We start from the raw sequence: 17,112 nt of genomic DNA, 5'->3' as shown, positions 1-17,112 counted from the left end.
TTAGAATTCAATTTTTAAATTAAAAAATGAGACCAAAAATAGCCCCCAAACAAACAGATCGTGATAAAAAGTCATTGAGAATGATGCTGACAAGGCGGCCTTCTTGGACCCGGCTGACATCCAAGGGCTCATCTGCTCAGACTCCTTGCTGTCGGCCAGCAGCCTCCTTGGGCTCCACCTCACGGTGGCCCAGACCATCCCCGCTAAACACAGGACCTGTGAGCAGAAGGTGGAGTGTTTAGAGAAAGGCTGCCAGGTCAAAACTTTGTCAGCCACTTGGGCTCATCTCATGGGGCGCCCCTTTGATGCCTGGGTTCCCTTTCTTAATCCTTCAGCATAAAGAAATTTTAAAGAGGAGGAGGAGGAGGGGTCATGACCTTGTGGGGTGGCTGACTCTGCTCTCCAGTGAGCCCTGGAGAAACCTGATGCTAAAACTGTGCCAAAGCTGCTGACAGGGCCCTCTCTCTGGGACCCCAGCCACGCTCCCACCACGGCGAGGGAGTGGCCCTCCTCAGGCACTCACTCAGCTTTCCCAGGCATCCCTCCTGCAAAGGGCCTTCCCGGCCTAAAGCTGCTGGCACCAACTCAAATGGCCTTTAAGTCTTGCATCAGGTGTTAGAAAGGTGCGTGAAGGGCACGTGCGTCACTCTCATAGTCTATGTGTATTTAATTCAGAAATAGTGTTTGCTGTGATGGAGTTGATGCCAGAGATTATTCTGTGATGCCAAGTGCCACAGCCTGGTGTGTTCATTGCTCCATCTGAGAAGTCAAAAATTCCTGAGGATGCCCAGGTGGTGTGGCTCGGTGGTTGACTGTCGATCTAGGAACCAGGAGGTCATGATTCAATTCCCCGTTCGGTTGGGGCACGTGCCCGGGTTGCTGTCTCGAATTCCCAGTGTGGGGTGTGCAGGAGGCAGCTGATCAATGATTCTCTCTCGTCACTGATGTTTCTATCTCTCTCTCCCTCTCCCTTCCTCTCTGAAATCAATAAAAATATTAAAAGAAAAAAAAAGAATTCCTGAGGAAACAGATCTGAATTAAAAAGTGTGTGAGGTGATCTGGGACCAGAGAAATGCTGTGGCAAGAACAAAGGGTAAGGGGGCGATTAGATAAGGACACCAGAAAGTCTGCAGCCTGTGGCTCAAGCTGGCTTTTTCTAAACTCTTCTCCCGACAAACCCTACCCTGCCACAGTTCCCCCTCCCTCTTTCTCTTCCTTCCTCCCTCTTTTCTTTCCTCCCTTCCTCCCTTCCTCCCTTCTTCCCTTTCTTCCTTCCTTCCTCCCTCCCTCCTTTCCTTCCTCCCTCCCTCCTTTCCTTCCTCCCTTCTTCCCTTTCTTCCTTCCTTCCTCCCTCCCTCCTTTTCTTCCTCCCTCCCTCCCTTTTCTTCCTCCCTCCCTCCCTCCCTCCCTCCCTCCCTGCCTGCCTTCCTTCCTTCCTTCCTTCCTTCCTTCCTTCCTTCTCTCCCTCTCTTCCTCCCTCTTTCTTCTGCTTTCTGTTTCATTTCTCTTCCTCTCAATTTTTTCCATCAAAAGTCTAGTTCATTGCCACAGCACAGCCAGAGTATTTTAAAATAACTTACCATTTTAGAAGTGGTAGTCATTGTTTAAAAACTAGAAATGCTATGTAGTCAAATGAACAGGAAGAGGAACAACAAAAATGACCCAGTCTCCCAACCTCAGAAAATGGCATTTGTTAAAATGCTGATTTTTAACAAAGGAATTATCTGTACATTTTAAAACTGCTTCTATGGCCCTAACTGGTTTGGCTCAGTGGATAGAGCGTCGGCCTGCGGACTGAAGAGTCCCAGGTTCGATTCCGGTCAAGGGCATGTACCTTGGTTGCGGGCACATCCCCAGTAAAGGGTGTGCAGGAGGCAGCTGATTGATGACTCTCTCGCATTGATGTTTCTAACTTTCTATGCCTCTTCCTTCCTCTCTGTAAAAAATCAATAAAAATATATTTAAAAAAAAAACAAAAACAAAAAAAAAACTGCTTCTATGGTATAAAATGTACTGTGAACATATTTCCCTATATTATAAAAATACAGTTTACCAATAAATTCTATTGCATGTGTTGTACCTTATCATTAGGATGTACCATTGTTTTGTTAGGTAATGCCTTGCTGAATTGTTCTTTTAATTTCTTTCCTATGCAGGTAGATTTTCTCTCTGTATCCATCCATCTCTATGAATGATGGGCAGCTTGCACCCCCCCACAACCCTTTTACTAAGTTATGTTTGCTCTCCCTCCCATCTGAAACACCCAATTTCTCACACATACTTGGGGCTGGCCCAGGATTTACCTGATATCCCTCCTGTAAACCTCACCTTGTACCTTCTCAGGGTTTTTGCCATATGATATCCAAACACCCACTGGTTGCTTCAATATATTTAAAAATCCAGTTAAACTGTGTGTCCTTGTTTAGACAAAATCCTCAGGGGATGTCCAGGACTAAGTAAATGTTTGAGATCAGTGTAGTCCAACTTGCCTTGGATTTATAAATGCCACATTCAAGTTCAGAGCAAAACCTTAAATCTATATGCACTCAGGAGAGATTTATTGAGTGTGACCCTGAGTCTAAGTTCAGAGTCTGGGGGTAAACTGAAGGTTCATCCACCATCAACAAAACCTATTTGTCTGCCACGGGTTCTCAGTTTGGTTGCCTGAGCCCGTAGGGGAGTGTGTCCTGGTTGGTAGGTCGGTAGTCATTAGGGGCTGAAATAGGAAAGGTGGTAGTGACATGGAATAGAATGGCATCTTTCCTTGTCATCTGGGCTTCCATGGCAGTGTCAGCCGGTTTCTAGGGGACATAAAGCTTTGACAGTTACAAGTGAAAATGTGGCCTGCAGAATGTGTACGTGTATTTCCATAAACTTGAACCTTCTCCCTGGAAACAGACCTTCCCAAACAGCCAAACCTCCCCAAACCAATCTGTCAGACATTCGCCTTTTACTCATTTCCTTTATTTAAATAAACTTTAAAAAGTGAAATTCTTTCTGATCATTTTTGGCTAGGAGGTTTTCTCAAAACAGTGCTGTGAAAAAACTACGAAAATTAGCAGTCTTAACACACATCATGGAGCAGAGTGAACCCAGCCCCACATATTAGCTGTGTGAGGTATTGAGGATTAGAGAATTGGCTGTAACCTAGCAACTAATTTAGAAACTTTGAACAATGCAATCACAGATTAAAACATCCCGAGGAACACTTAGTCATTAAGTCCAAGTCTGTGCTTTCGTTTTTTTTTTTTTTGTTTTGTTTTTATTTTATTTTTATTTTTTTTATTTTAATTAAATTTTTATTGTTCAGATTACATTTGTTCCTCTTCCCCCCCCTTCCCCCATAACTCCCCTCCTTCCAGTTCCTGCCCCATCCTCCGCCCTCACTCCCCACCCACTGTCCTCATCCATAGGTGCACGATTTTTGTCCAGTCTCTTCCCGAATCCCCCATTCCCCTTTCCCCCCCAAGAATAGTCAGTCCATTCCCTTTCTATGTCCCTGATTCATTATAATCACCAGTTCATTCTGTACATCAGATTATTTATTCACTTGATTCTTAGATTCACTTGTTGATAGATGCATGTGTGTTGTTCACAATTTGTATCTTTACCTTTTTCTTCTTCCTCTTCTTAAAGGATACCTTTCAGTATTTCGTGTAATACTGGTTTAGTGGTGATGAACTCCTTTAGCTTTTCCTTATCTGTGAAGCTCTTTATCTGACCTTCAATTCTGAATGATAGCTTTGCTGGATAAAGTAATCTTGGTTGTAGGTTCTTGGTATTCAGCACTTTGAATATTTCTTGCCATTCCCTTCTGGCCTGCAAAGTTTCTGTTGAGAAATCAGCTGACATTCGTATGGGTATTCCCTTGTAGGTAATTGAGTCTCTTTCTCTTGCTGCTTTTAAGATTCTCTCTTTGTCTTTTGCTCTTGGCATTTTAATTATGATGTGTCTTGGTGTGGTCCTCTTTGGATTCCTTTTGTTTGGGGTTCTCTGCACTTCTTGGACCTGTAAGTCCATTTCTTTCACCAGTTGGGGGAAGTTTTCTGCCATTATTTCTTCAAATAGGTTTTCAATATCTTGCTGTCTCTCATCTTCTGGCACTCCTATAATTCTGATATTAGTCCGCTTGAAGCTGTCCCAGAGGCTCCTTACACTATCTTCACACTTTTGGAGTCTTTTTTCATTTTGCTTTTCCAGTTGGGTGTTTTTTGCTTCTTCGAAATTCAAATCTTTGGTTTGATTCTTGTGCTCCTCTGGTCTGGTATTGGGTATAATATTCTTTATTTCAGTCCGTGTATGCTTACTTTTTAATTTCTTTATCGTAGCATCGAGGGTCTCATTAGTTTTTGTGAGGCTCTGCTCAAGTTTATTGCAAGCCCTCAAAATTGCGATTTTTAGCTCCATATCCTCCATTTCTGTCATGTTTTTTTGTCTCCGCATCTTTTATGCTTTCTTGGTGCACCCCCTTGTGGTCTTTGTGCACAGTCTTGTTCTAGTTAAGCCTTAATTGTTGTAGTTAATACTAGAGGGATTTGACCACCAGGCCGACTGGCTGTGGGAATCAGCTGTGTGGAAAACTTCAGTCCTCTGGGGAGGCACTAGTCCAGCCTTTGCCTGAGGCGATTGGCAAATGGCTCTTCGCAGGGCTTGGGCGGGGCGGGATCAACAGGGCGGGGGGAGGGAGCAGCTATGGCTGCTCTCAGTCCGTCCCCAGGGGGTCTGCCTCTCTGTCCCAGCAACCGCTGCAAACCTCGGAGGGGCCGTAGCCAGACAGTCCCGCTTCTCCCGTTTGAATCTGGGTCCCTAGAGACTCGCCCGGATCTGTAGCCCAGAGTCTGAGACTCCCTCCTGATTGAAAACGACAACCGCACCCTCAGCCACCAGCCCGCTTTGCGCGCGCACCACCGCACCACCGTACCTTTAAATTTTCCACACTGCGCCTCCTCTGAGCCTCGTAATGCTGTTGTTTTTCCTTCTAGTTGAAGAGTCTCTCCTCAGCCAGCCTTCCTGTGGCTCTGGTTGATGTCTGTTCCGTCTTTTAGTTGTATTTTTGAAGTGGTTGTTTGCAGCCGCAGTCTCCGGTGTTTACCTATGCCGCCATCTTCGATTCCTCCCCCAAGTCTGTGCTTTCGGACACAGCTATCTTCTGTTGAGTTTAGTCAATATCTGTTAGAGTTATTTGCAACGAGCCATAAGCTATAACCTAGTTTGTTATATTTGGAAAATTAATTGCTATGATAAAGTTCCCAAAGTTCAGAAATGTTTCTAATGTTGTTTTTTCTGATCCATTCCCCTCCAGGGTACAGAAATAGTAACAGGTAAAGCAAAAAGAGGCACTTATTTCCGAATACATATTAACAACTGTAAAATAGTGGAGACCATAACGTGCCTCTCTAAGGAGCCTTTCCCTACCTCCAACTACATTCGCTTGTTTGGGCAGCATGAGCAACTCCTCAACAACCTGTGTGCTCGGTTTGAGAACAAGATGATCCCAGATCTCTACCGGTAAGTTGGACCGTGCATTGTACTAAGGGGAACTGCAATACTAGTGTCTTATGAATGAAGGTGTGTTTTGTGATACACCAGATAGCAAAACAGGAATCCATGGGAGAAGCTAGAGTGGCAGAGATTTCATCTATATACAGTGGGGCCTTGGCTTACGAGTGTCCCGACTAACGAGTTTTTTGAGATACCAGCTGTCTCTCGGACAATTTTTTGCATTGAGTTGATAGAGTGATTTGAGTTAACGAGCTCCTTAATGAGCTTGGTCTCGGAATGAATTAAACTCGTAAGTCAAGGCCCCACTGTATATAAAAGCCTAAGCAACCGAATGACCAAACAACTGGTCGACCAGTCGCTATGATGCACACTGACCACCAGGAGGAAGATGCTCAACCCAGGAGCTTCCCCCTAGTGGTCAGTGCGCTCCCACAGCGAGAGTGCTGCTCAACTGATTGATGGGCACCAGACGCCATGGCTGGCAAGCGCAGCTGCGGCGCTGCATGCCTCTCCCAGCTCTGCGGCAGAGCTATGAGCGGCAGTGGCAGGCACAGTGGGGCAGGGATGAGCTGGAGCGGTGTGCTGCCCGGGGCCGCTCAGGCTCCTCCCTGGCCGCCTGCCGCTTCGCGCACTACTATATCCCTTGGGGGATGTCGGACTGCTGGTTTTGGCCTGAACCCCTCCAGGACCTGCAGGGATCAGGCCGAAACCAGCAGTCCGACATCCCCTGGATTGCAAGAGGGCGCAGGCCAGGCTGAGGGACCCCACTGGTGCACGAATCCATGCACCAGGCCTCTAGTTCTCATATAGTAAATAACATCTGACCACTAGCATTGAGCACTAGCATTGAAGGTGGAGAGTTACATGGGGAAGTGCATGGACTCCAGATGTATCCCCACATAGCTCCCATGGCCATGCATGCACAGGCCTGAATCCCAGATGCACCATTACAGCCTCCACACCGTGGGTAGGCCTGGATGCGATGATTTTCGAGTTCCTTTGACTCAGGGCTGGTAAGAGCAGTGGTCAGAAGTTTAAGAGGTAATTCTGGGAACAGAATAGGAAAGCACTTAGTGCTGGTGAGAACTCCACAACCACAAACATGCTGTTCATGACCCCAGCTGTCTTCCACCCAGCTTGTGCTCAAGCAGGGAAAGGGGCCATTTGTCTGAGATATTGTTAAGGGAATCTGCACTGGCAGGTTGGTTTGACTGGGTGATCTAGATCTTAATCTTTCAAATTCTAAAACACTTGTTTATCCTACAACTCTAGGAAGGCTAAAATTTCAGAGTAGAAAGCTGCTTCTGGATATAGTCGTGCTTAGAAAGGAGCATTTTCCTCTATTTCCTCTAAAACAAAGTGATGACAGGGCCGGTATACGGTATCTTTTGGCTGTTCCCCACCTCTTTCTCCAAAGCCACAAACCCCCAGACCCTCCTCAGGCAACTCCACTCTGCCCTGCTCTCCCTCCACTGGAGCCCAGGGTGATGGGCTGCGAAAGAAATTTTGTGTGGGGGCCCTTTAAGAGGGTGCCTGTGTCTCCTGTGGGCTCTGCCTCTCCATGGCCAACAGAAACCTTGCTGCTTGTCACAGCTGGATGCTATGTGGGCCCCTCTTCCTGGCTCTGGCACCTCAAGCTGGGGAGCCTGGCTGAGGTCTAGGCTTCATGCCTCTCTGGGCAAGTCCCTTTCTGGTCTCTGCCCTTCCTACCAGTCTCAACGTGGCTTCTTCTGTGATACATTCACACAATGGAATACTATGAGGCTCCCCAGAAGAAGGAACTCTTACCTTTTGCAATAGTATGGATGGACCTGGAGATTATTATGCCAAGTGAAATAAGCCAGTCAGAGAAATACCATATGATCTCACTAAGATATGGAATCTAATGAACAACATAAACTGGCAGCCCTAGCTGGTTTGGCTCAGTGGATAAAGCGTCAGCCTGCAGACTGAGGATCCCAGGTTCGATTCCACTCAAGGCCACATTCCTGGGTTGTGGGCTTTATCCCCAGTAAGGAGAGAGCCATATCATTGATATTTCTATCTCTCTCTCCCTCTCCCTTCCTCTCTGAAATCAATAAAAATATATTTTTTAAATAAACTGACAAACATTAGAAACATATGCATGGATACATGGAAAATCTGACAGCTATCAGAGGGGAGGGTGGCATGAGAAACTAGATGGAAAAAGGTGAAGGGATTAGCCAAAGAACATATATACATAACCCATAGACTCAGACAACAGTGTGGTGATAGCCAGAGGGAGGGGGGTGGGGCTGAGTAGGTGGGGGAGGCAGGAAGGAGGTATGGAAACATCTGTAATAGTGTCAACAATCCTCCTATATAATAAAAGCCTAATATACAAATCGACTGAACCCTGGAATGACCAGTCGCTATGATGCACACTGGCCACCAGGGGGCAGACACTCAATGCATGAGCTGCCCCCTGGTGGTCAGTGCACTCCCACAGGGCGAGCGCCACTCAGCCAGAAGCCAGCAGGTGGACATCCCCCAAGGAGTCCTGGACTGTGAGAGGGCACTGACTGGGCTGAGGGACCCCCCCCCTCCCCCCGCCTCCAGTAAATGATTTTCATGCACCTGGCCTCTAGTAAAAAAATAAAAAAATAAAAATGTGCCACATATATATGATTTCCTAAAAAGTAGATCAATTTCTTTTGCCTTCTTTGAATTGATTTTATGGCTGACTAGAGAAAGTCAATACCATTTAGCACTATGTTTATAAGGTCCCTCATGGTGATGTTTGTAGCTGCAGTTCAATTATTTCCCTGCTGTATAATATTCCCTTATATAACTGTGTCACTATTCATCCGTTTTCCCATTGATTGGTATTTAAATTGTCCCCAGTTTGATGCCACAACCACAGCTGCAAGAATTTCTCTTGGGTGAATTAGGTGATGCTGAAATGTTCCCGAAAGTAGTTTTTATCTATTGAACTCTCTTCAGCAGGGCATGAGAGCACCTCCACAACCCTGGCAATCCTTACACCAGTGGTTCTCAACCTTCTGGCCCTTTAAATACAGTTCCTCATGTTGTGACCCAACCATAAAATTATTTTCGTTGCTACTTCATAACTGTAATGTTGCTACTGTTATGAATCGTCATGTAAATATCTGATATGCAGGATGGTCTTAGGCGACCCCTGTGAAAGGGTCATTGGACCGCCAAAGGGGTCGCGACCCACAGGTTGAGAACCGCTGCCTTACACTGTTATACTTTAAAATTTGTCTATTCTGGTGGTTTGAAAAGGTGTCTTCCTGTGGTTTTAATTTTCCCTTTCCTGATTAATGACAATTTAGTGCCTTTTTATTTGTTTATGGGCCATTTGTGGTAGTTCCTGTGAGGTGCCTGTTATGACCTTTATCCATGTTTTGTTTGTGTGTCATGTTTTTCCTAATTCACAGGGTCATTCATATATTCTGGATGCAAACTTATGCTGGCTATGTATCCTTAATATAACTTCTCCCATTTTGAGGTTTGTCTTTCCACTTATTTATGGTGTCAATTAACAGATGTTCTTAATGTTAACGTAATCTGTTTGCCTTCTTTGGGGTGTCTTGGATATTTTTGTCCCTTTGCTTTTCCAATAGGTTTATGTAAACTTGTCAAGCTCTGTGACTTGATAGCAAATGTATTAAAACTTAGATTCATTAGGTGAGAATTGGCATCTTTGTTATTAAGTCCAGTATCATAGCATAGTATAGGTCTTGATTTCTTTACTGCTGTAAATATTATTTTTTATTGATTGCTGTTGTATAGAAATGCACTAAGTTTTTGTATAGTTCTGTATTCTGCAAATTTTCTAAACTCTCGTTCATTCAAATAATTTACCTATAGGTTCTTTTAAATTTTCCACACAGAAAAAATTATATTGTATGGAAATAATGACAGTTTTATTTCTTCTTTTCCAATCTTTGTAACTTTTATCTCTTTTTCTTGTCTTACTACATTGGCTAATATCTGCAGTAGAAGATAAAACAGAAGTAGTGAGAGATAGCACCCTTACCTCATTCTTAATTTTAAAGGGAATGCGTTTTTTATTAAGTATATGACATTTGCCATACATATTTTATAGACATTCTTTGTCAGATATTGTTTTAATTACTAGCTTGCTAAGCATTTTAATCATGCATGGATTTTAATTTTTTTCCCCAGAAAAAGTATTTAATTTCTGAAACCTTTTATGAATGAGGATATTTCCCTAATGCTTTCAATTATAAACTACTAGAGGCCCGGCACACGAAATTCGTGTGCGGGTACGGTCCCTAGGCCTGGCCTGAAATCAGGGCCCTCTTCCCCAGCTGCTATCAGGCGATTGGAGCCTGCCGGCTGGGGAAAGGGACTGAGAGGTGGTCAGTGCGCCTCATAGTGACTGATTTAGCGTTTGTTCTGGTCGTTCCGCTGTTAGGGTCAATTTGCATATTACCCTTTTATTATATAGGAGGAGGCTATTTTGATGAACTATCAAATTCCTTAGTCATATGCTTTCCCTCCTTTAAATTTTTGTAGACATGCCCTAGCTAGTTTGGCTCAGTGGATAGAGCATTGACCTGTGGACAGAAGGGTCCCGGATTCAATTCCAGTCAAAGGCACATGCCTGGTTGCGGGCTCAATCCCCAGTAGGGGGTGTACAGGAGGCAGCCAATCAATGACTCTCTCATCATTGATGTTTCTATCTTTCTCTCCCTCTCCCTTCCTTTTTGAAATCAATAAAAATATATATTTTTTTAATTTTTAGACTTACCTGAAATTTTTTCTAAAATAAAGGAAAAAGACATTCAGAAAATGAATTCATTTGTTCCTTAGTTAGTGCAGAGTATTTTATTTATCATTGCTTCCGACCTTACCCAAAATACTCGAGTTAGAGGAGAATCAGTTGCTGGTTAAAGCAAAATTCTACCCGGTGGGGAGGAAAATGCTGCGAGTTATCTCTGCAAAGAAAATGTTTTCATGTTAAACCAAATCCAAAAGCCCTGCCTGGCTTGGTTTCCCCCAAGAAGAAGGTGATGTTGAAGCAGACAGACTTGGTGAGCTTGGGACACTGGTCAAGGTGCAGCTGTTAACTGACGGTAATAATAACTTTAAGTTAATTTGATTTGCTAAGAGTGAATATTTAAGATGGCAGACGGGATGACATTGGTCAACAGGACGTACCAATGGACATCTGTAAGAAAGAACCACGGAGGGGGTAGGGCAGGAAAACGGTGGCTGCTCATCCAAGAGGTCGCTGGTCATCTGAAGTGAGATCCTGAGGGCAACGCCATGCCTGTCAGTCACTCCCACAGGCGTGTTCCTGTGTGCCTGCAGCTGTGGCCGCATTCTTTTCAAGTGCCGTGAAATGCTGCCAGATCCCAGGGCTAATTCCTGGCTCAGCACTGCCTGCCCTGTCTGCTGTCAGATGGACCGGCGAGACTCTTTCCAAGCAGGCAGGGGATGGTGTAGCTGATTCTGGCTGCGATGAGATTACAGATTGTTTCCCTGACCTCCTCGGCAACACCAGCCACATCTCTTGTTCGAATCTGGGTGAATTTCCACCCACTACGTCTAGGGGCACCTTTCTCTATTCCGGGAGGGCCGACTGCTGACCAGGTGCTCTATCTCTGCCAGTCAGGCCTGACCTCAAGATCAAATTCTTCTCCAGTTTCAAAGGAAGCCTCTGGCTTCTTTCTCCTACTTCCTCCAATCGAATCTCACACCATCCAGGGCCAGAACAGCGCAGGCCCTGGTAATGCCAGGGGGGCAGATGCTGTGGCAGTCGAGGCCTCGTGAGCAGTGGCTCCTGCTGCCTGCAGTGGGACTTGCTTGGATCCATTTAGGAACACGTGGTGGTGCCCAAGCAGTCAGCCACCAGGATACACAGGCAGGCAGCTGTCACAGGACAGCAGCGCGATGCGGGTTTGCGGTCCAGGCCAGCTTGGATTCTACCTTATAGTCTCTGTTTTCACCTCAGAGCGCCAGCACAAACCACTGGCAATGAAGAAAAGTTCACCACTGGCGACTGCATGTGCGTGCGCTTGTGGGTGTGTGTAGGAGAGGCGGGTGGAGAGAGAGAGAGAGAGAGAGAGACAATGATTGATCGCTTTGGAAAAAGAATGGAGTCCATTTGTATCATGAGTTAATTTCTGAACCAACCAGCATTTAAAACTCACATGACAAATGTTACTAAAGATTTTTCCCAATCTTCCTCTTAAGAGCACTTGTGTCCCACATGCACAAATTCACATGCCTATGACAAACCTTGCAATCCCCCGCCCCGCCCCCCCCCCCCCCCGGCCCCCACAAAGTCCCTGTCACGGGGCTTTAACAAGGCCATGTCCGGTGCCCTCCCTGCTGTCTTAACTCTACCTCACTGTCATTTACCCCACTTATCAATGGCCCTGCTGAGTCCCTGCCCCCACCCCTTAGCCTTCATTAACAGTCTGTAGCATCCTTTATCCTCACCGGTGTGAATAGGTCTTGCCCTAGCTTCTTTGTATGAGCCCATCAGACACTCATAAACCTTGATTAAATTATCTCTTTTCACATCTTAACATGCTCATCCCTCAAAGACTGCCCGCATGCAGCCCTCCTGCCAGCGCTGCCACCCTCCTCCCCGCTTCCCCAGACACTCGGCGGCCTATTTTTAGTGGGTAAGTGCTGCTGTGCGCACTGTTCTAAATGGGATTGAGCAGGCGCTTTAACGAGCTGCCATTACCTTGTTGAACTGTGAAGCTCCAGAAGTTACTCTCTCAGGAAAGCTGCCCTGTGCTAGCTCTGTCTTCGGAGCTGCAAAGCAGGACGCTGCCAGCCCACAGCGTCTTCTGATTCATTTATTAGACTCCAGTTGGAGTCATTTCATCATGACTTCAGTGTTTTCGGTGCCGCTGTAGTCAGTGGCCCGGTGCTGTTTCCAGTAGGAAACCACACACTAAATCCTAAGGGCCCTTTTTTACAGACTTAGCAAATGTTCTTAAAATAGGACTTCCCACTCCATCTTGTCCGTTTTTTGGCACATACCTAAATGTTGTTGAATACAAGTTCTCCCGAGATGCTAATCTCCCTTTTGGCTACTTAACAAGTCATGGACCTGCCTTTCTGTAGACTCATCAAGGTGTCACTGCTTGTCTGTTTCATTCCCTGTAATGCCAGTTCTGTTTGATTGCCTTAGAAACAATATGTTCTCAAATGTTTGCTAAAATCAAAATTTGTTCTCTTCATTGTCCTTCCCAGTCGTTTAATTATAGTCTATTTCTCTGCCCTATATGGTTTTCAATGGGGTGTGCTTATGTGATCCGTCTGGGGCAGTGGTCGGCAAACTGTGGCTCGCGAGCCACATGCAGCTCTTTGGCCCCTTGAGTGTGGCTCTTCCACAAAGTACCACATGCGGGTGCGCACGTACAGTGCGACTGAAACTTCGTGGCCCATGCACAGAAGTTGGTATTTTGTGGAAGAGCCACACTCAAGGGGCCAAAGAGCCACATGTGGCTCGCGAGCCGCAGTTTGCCAACCACTGGCCTGGGGGATCCTCGCTGACCATTCCCGGGCCTTCTGGCTTGCCTAGTGGTGCTTCTCACACCATCCCATAACCTGCGAGGCTGAACCTACACTTTTAAACATTCCTCATTACTGAGATGGTCCACCTGAGATCTGGAAGTATAGACCAGTGTGGGGCCAAATTCCATTTGACACAACATATGTCCATTTTTAGTTGTCATACTGCTCTGATTTTATAAAAGACTAGAGTTTGGACCTGGCCTGTTTGCTCAGTGGTTAGAGCATCAGCCCTCAGATTGAAGGGTCTCAGGTTAGAGTCCCAGTCAAGGGCAAAGGCATGTACCTTGGTTGCAGACTCCATCCCTGGCCCCCAGGTCAGGGTGCATGTGGGAGGCAACCAGTCCACGTGTCTCTCTCACATCCATGTTTCTCTTTGTCTTACCTCCACTCTCTCTAAAAATCAATGGAAAAAATATCTTGGGTGAGGATTAACAAAACAAAAAAAAGACTAGGGTTTGGGGTTTTTTCCTAATATATATCACCTCCTTCTTCCCACGGTGACATTTGTATGCAATTAGCCTTTCCTGGGATGGAGATTGTTTGGAACTTTCCTGAAATTATAGCCAGCACATGTCCCTTTGGATATTCATGCCAAAGATTATAATGTGAAAGAAAAACAAATGCACCCATTCACATAGGAATGAATGTTTAAAATAATGAGCACCTGGAACTTTGCATAAAACATGGAGCTTTTTAAAAAAATCTCAGTATCCAGTGTGTTCCAATAATTTGCCTCATTTGTCATAAAAATATGGTTTAGCCTATCATCTTAGTATTTATCAGAAAGGCCTGGATCTAGTTTTTATTTAGGGCTTTGAGGTATCAGGAAGGTTTAAACTCTTATTTCAAGTGCCTCAGTCCTATTCATGTTAGACAAACATTGCTTTGAGCATAGTGCTCATGAATGAATGAAGGAAAAGTTAATATTTCATCTCATAGCCAAGATTTTTTCTTTTTTTAAAAAATTTAATTTATTGGGGTGACATTGGTTAGTAAATATATAGGTCTCAGGTTCACAGTTCTACAGCACATCATCTCTACACTGTATTGTGTGTTTGCCACCCCAAGTCTCCACCCATCTCCATTTATCCTCCCTGTCCCCTCTCCTACTTCCCCCGACCCTTTCTTCACCATAAAGCAAAGGAAGCCTAATGGACACACAGAGAGATCTTTTTCTTAACGTTAAAAGGCTTTTATTTTTTTATAACATTAACATTAAATGTAACAACTGTTAATATTTTCATTGGTTTTTAAATTTCTGCTAATTTATGCCCTACTACATAAAGAATACATTATCTATATATGAAAACAGAATCATAGAACATTGTGTGCCACTATTTTAAAACATAAGAAAATGTCCTCATACCATTAAAAAATTTTTAAATAAAATGCAATGATTACATCGCTCTCATTATATAATGACTCTTTATCATCTAGTTTTAAAGTTTTTATAATCATAAAAAATGCTGATAAGTACTTTTGTTTGTTAATGTTAGTCCACATATTTTTTTTAAATTTTCTTGAGTACAAATAATTACACTAAATTGAAGAAGCCATGTGGACCACTGTCAAAGTCTGCATGAAGTTCTTTTTAATTTAAATGATTTACTTATTTATTAATTACAGTTGGCACACAACATTATATTAAATTCAGGTGTATACCACAGTGATTAGGTGTTTAGACATTTTATAACTTACTAAGTGATCATCCCAATAAATCTTGTACCCATCTGAAACCATATGTAATTATTAGAATGTTATTATTCCCTATGCTGTACTTTACATCCCCATGACTATTCTGTAACAACCAATCTGTACTTCTTAACCTCTTTACCTTTTTCACCCATCCCCTCAAACCTCCTCCCATCTGGCAACCATCAAAATGGTATCTGTATCTCTGAGTCTGTTTCTGTTCTGCTTGTTCCCTTATTGTTGTTAGATATGTATTTATTTCCATTATATTGTTCATATTTTTAATCCTTCCCCCCCCCCCCCCTTCTTCTTCTTAAAGAAGACTCTCTAACCTTTCATTTAATAGTAGTTTGGTGGTGATGAACTCCTTTAGCTTTTTCTTATCTGGGAAGCTTGTTTTCTGTCCTTCTATTCTAAATGAAAACTTCTCTGAGTAGAATAATCTTGATGTATGTCCTTGCTATTCATCACTTTGAATATTTCTTGCCACTCCCTTCTGGCCTGCAAATTTTCTGTTGAGAAATCAGCTGACAGCGTATGGGCATTCCCTTGTAGGTAACTAACTGCTTTTCTCTTGCTGCTTTTAACATTCTCTCTTTGTCTTTAATCTTTGGCATTTTAATTATGATGTGTCTTGGTGTGGGCCTCTTTGGGTTCATCTGCTTGGGACTCTCCGTGCTTCCCAGACTTGTATGTCTATTTCCTTCACCAGGACTGGATTTTGTTCCCCAGAATTCATATGTTGAAGCCCTAATCCCCATTGTAACTATATCTATAGATGAGGTCTTAGGGAGGTAATTAAAGTTGAGTGAGCTCATAAGGGTAGGGCCCTAATCCAGTAGGACTGTGGCCTTACAAGGAGAGGAAGAGCAAGAGATTTCATGTGAGGACACAGAAGGCAGCCATCTGCAAGCCGGGAAGAGAGTCCTCACCAGAAACTGACCATTCTGGAACCCTTATCTTGGGCTTCCAGCTTCCAGAACTGTGAGAAATAAATTTATGTTGTTTAAGCCACCCAATCTTAGCCTGCGCTAAGACAGATTTGTACCCCAGATCTGTCTCCTCACAGCTTATCAGGCTGCTGTGAAGCCGGGGAAAGGTATTTTGCTGCTTCCACCAGCTGCGGGCCGTGCTGCCCAAGGCATGTAGTGCCCCCTGGGCACTCCCATTCAGCCACCATGGGGACCAGCCCCATGTCAGCTAGGCCTGGGTTCAACTCCTCCTTCTGACAGTATCCCAGCCTCACTTCACTATCTGGGCATACACGGGTCTCCTGGGTTCTCACTCGGTGGTGATAACTGAAAAGGAGAGAGCGCTCCTCAGAAAACGCACCAGGAGGTCCTTCGGACCTCGCCTGGAGTGTGGGCTCAGGCAGGTCACCTCATTCCTCTAAGCTTCATTTCCCTTCTCTGCTTCCTGGTGAAAACGGAAGGAGAAGATGTGCAGGGAGCATCCGCTCAGAGCCCGCCCTGGAGGAGCCGTTCCACCAATGGTCCTGTGCTACTCTCCTCCTCCAGCGTCGCACTGCCACGGGCCCTGGGCATCCCCATACCTGGGTCCGCGTGTGCTGCTCAGCATTGTCCCCGCACCCGCCCAGGATAACTCTGCAGAGTGACAGACGGCATAGCCCCAGCATGGCCTCAGCCACTGCTCCTTCTCTCTAAAACACTTTGTCACCCACCCAGCAAACTCTGAGCTGTGTTTTGTGACTTATTATTCACTCTATCTAGTAATTTGGGGAGAAGAGAGCACCAAATGCCACCGACGATGCCCCCGCAGCTGCTAATGGGAGCCACCGTTTGGATCCCACGACACTCTCTTGGCCCCAGCGACTCCGACAGCTGCCGGAGCACCGTCTGCCAGGCCAGGATCCGTGCTGAAGGCTCCGAGGGCAGAATAGAGCCCAGCACAGTCACGCTGGGCTCCCGGAGGCTTGCAGCATTAATAATCTATAGTTCAATCATTAGGAGCAAATCCAAGTGAAATAGCAAAATATACACCATGCTGGAGGCCGCAGGGCTGCTGGGAGGTGGCTTTTCTGCTTCGTGGCAGCCTTAATGATTAGTTCCCAGCCACTAGCAGCCCCAGCTGACAAGCGGCGCCTGCAAGCTGTAGGCTTTCTGCACGTGATAATTGAACAAAGCTAGAACTCATTCAAGATGTTAACACGGACTGGCTACCAGGGATCTACTGCACTTGTCAGGCCTCCAAGTCGAACCCTCACCTAGGGCACCCTGAAGGGTGTTCATCGGTCAGTTACTGCCCTCTGCACAGATCTGCAAGTGGGTCTGTTCGGATTGAGGATCCCAGGCTGCTGGGGCCCTGGCAGGGATTTAATATGTAAACCAAACTGATTTCTGAAGCGCT

At 45.2% G+C, this 17,112-nt stretch overlaps 1 protein-coding gene across 4 annotated transcripts in view; it reads left to right on the top strand.

The window, feature by feature from the left end:
- Positions 1-17,112, top strand: part of CFAP61 (cilia and flagella associated protein 61) — a 244,904-nt gene that overhangs the window by 189,548 nt on the left and 38,244 nt on the right. For all 4 annotated transcript variants that reach the window (XM_070419827.1, XM_070419826.1, XM_070419830.1 and 1 more), the window contains one exon: positions 5,303-5,508. In XM_070419827.1, the coding sequence (XP_070275928.1) occupies positions 5,303-5,508 (206 nt within the window). The remainder of the gene's footprint in view (positions 1-5,302; positions 5,509-17,112) is intronic.

This window comes from Myotis yumanensis, unplaced genomic scaffold (assembly GCF_028538775.1).
Source record: "Myotis yumanensis isolate MYYU_CA2020_CCGP unplaced genomic scaffold, mMyoYum1.0.hap1 SCAF_7, whole genome shotgun sequence".
Taxonomy (NCBI): Eukaryota; Metazoa; Chordata; class Mammalia; order Chiroptera; family Vespertilionidae; genus Myotis; species Myotis yumanensis.
The sequence above is the reverse complement of the archived record's forward strand: the minus strand, read 5'-3'. Positions and strand labels throughout refer to the sequence as shown.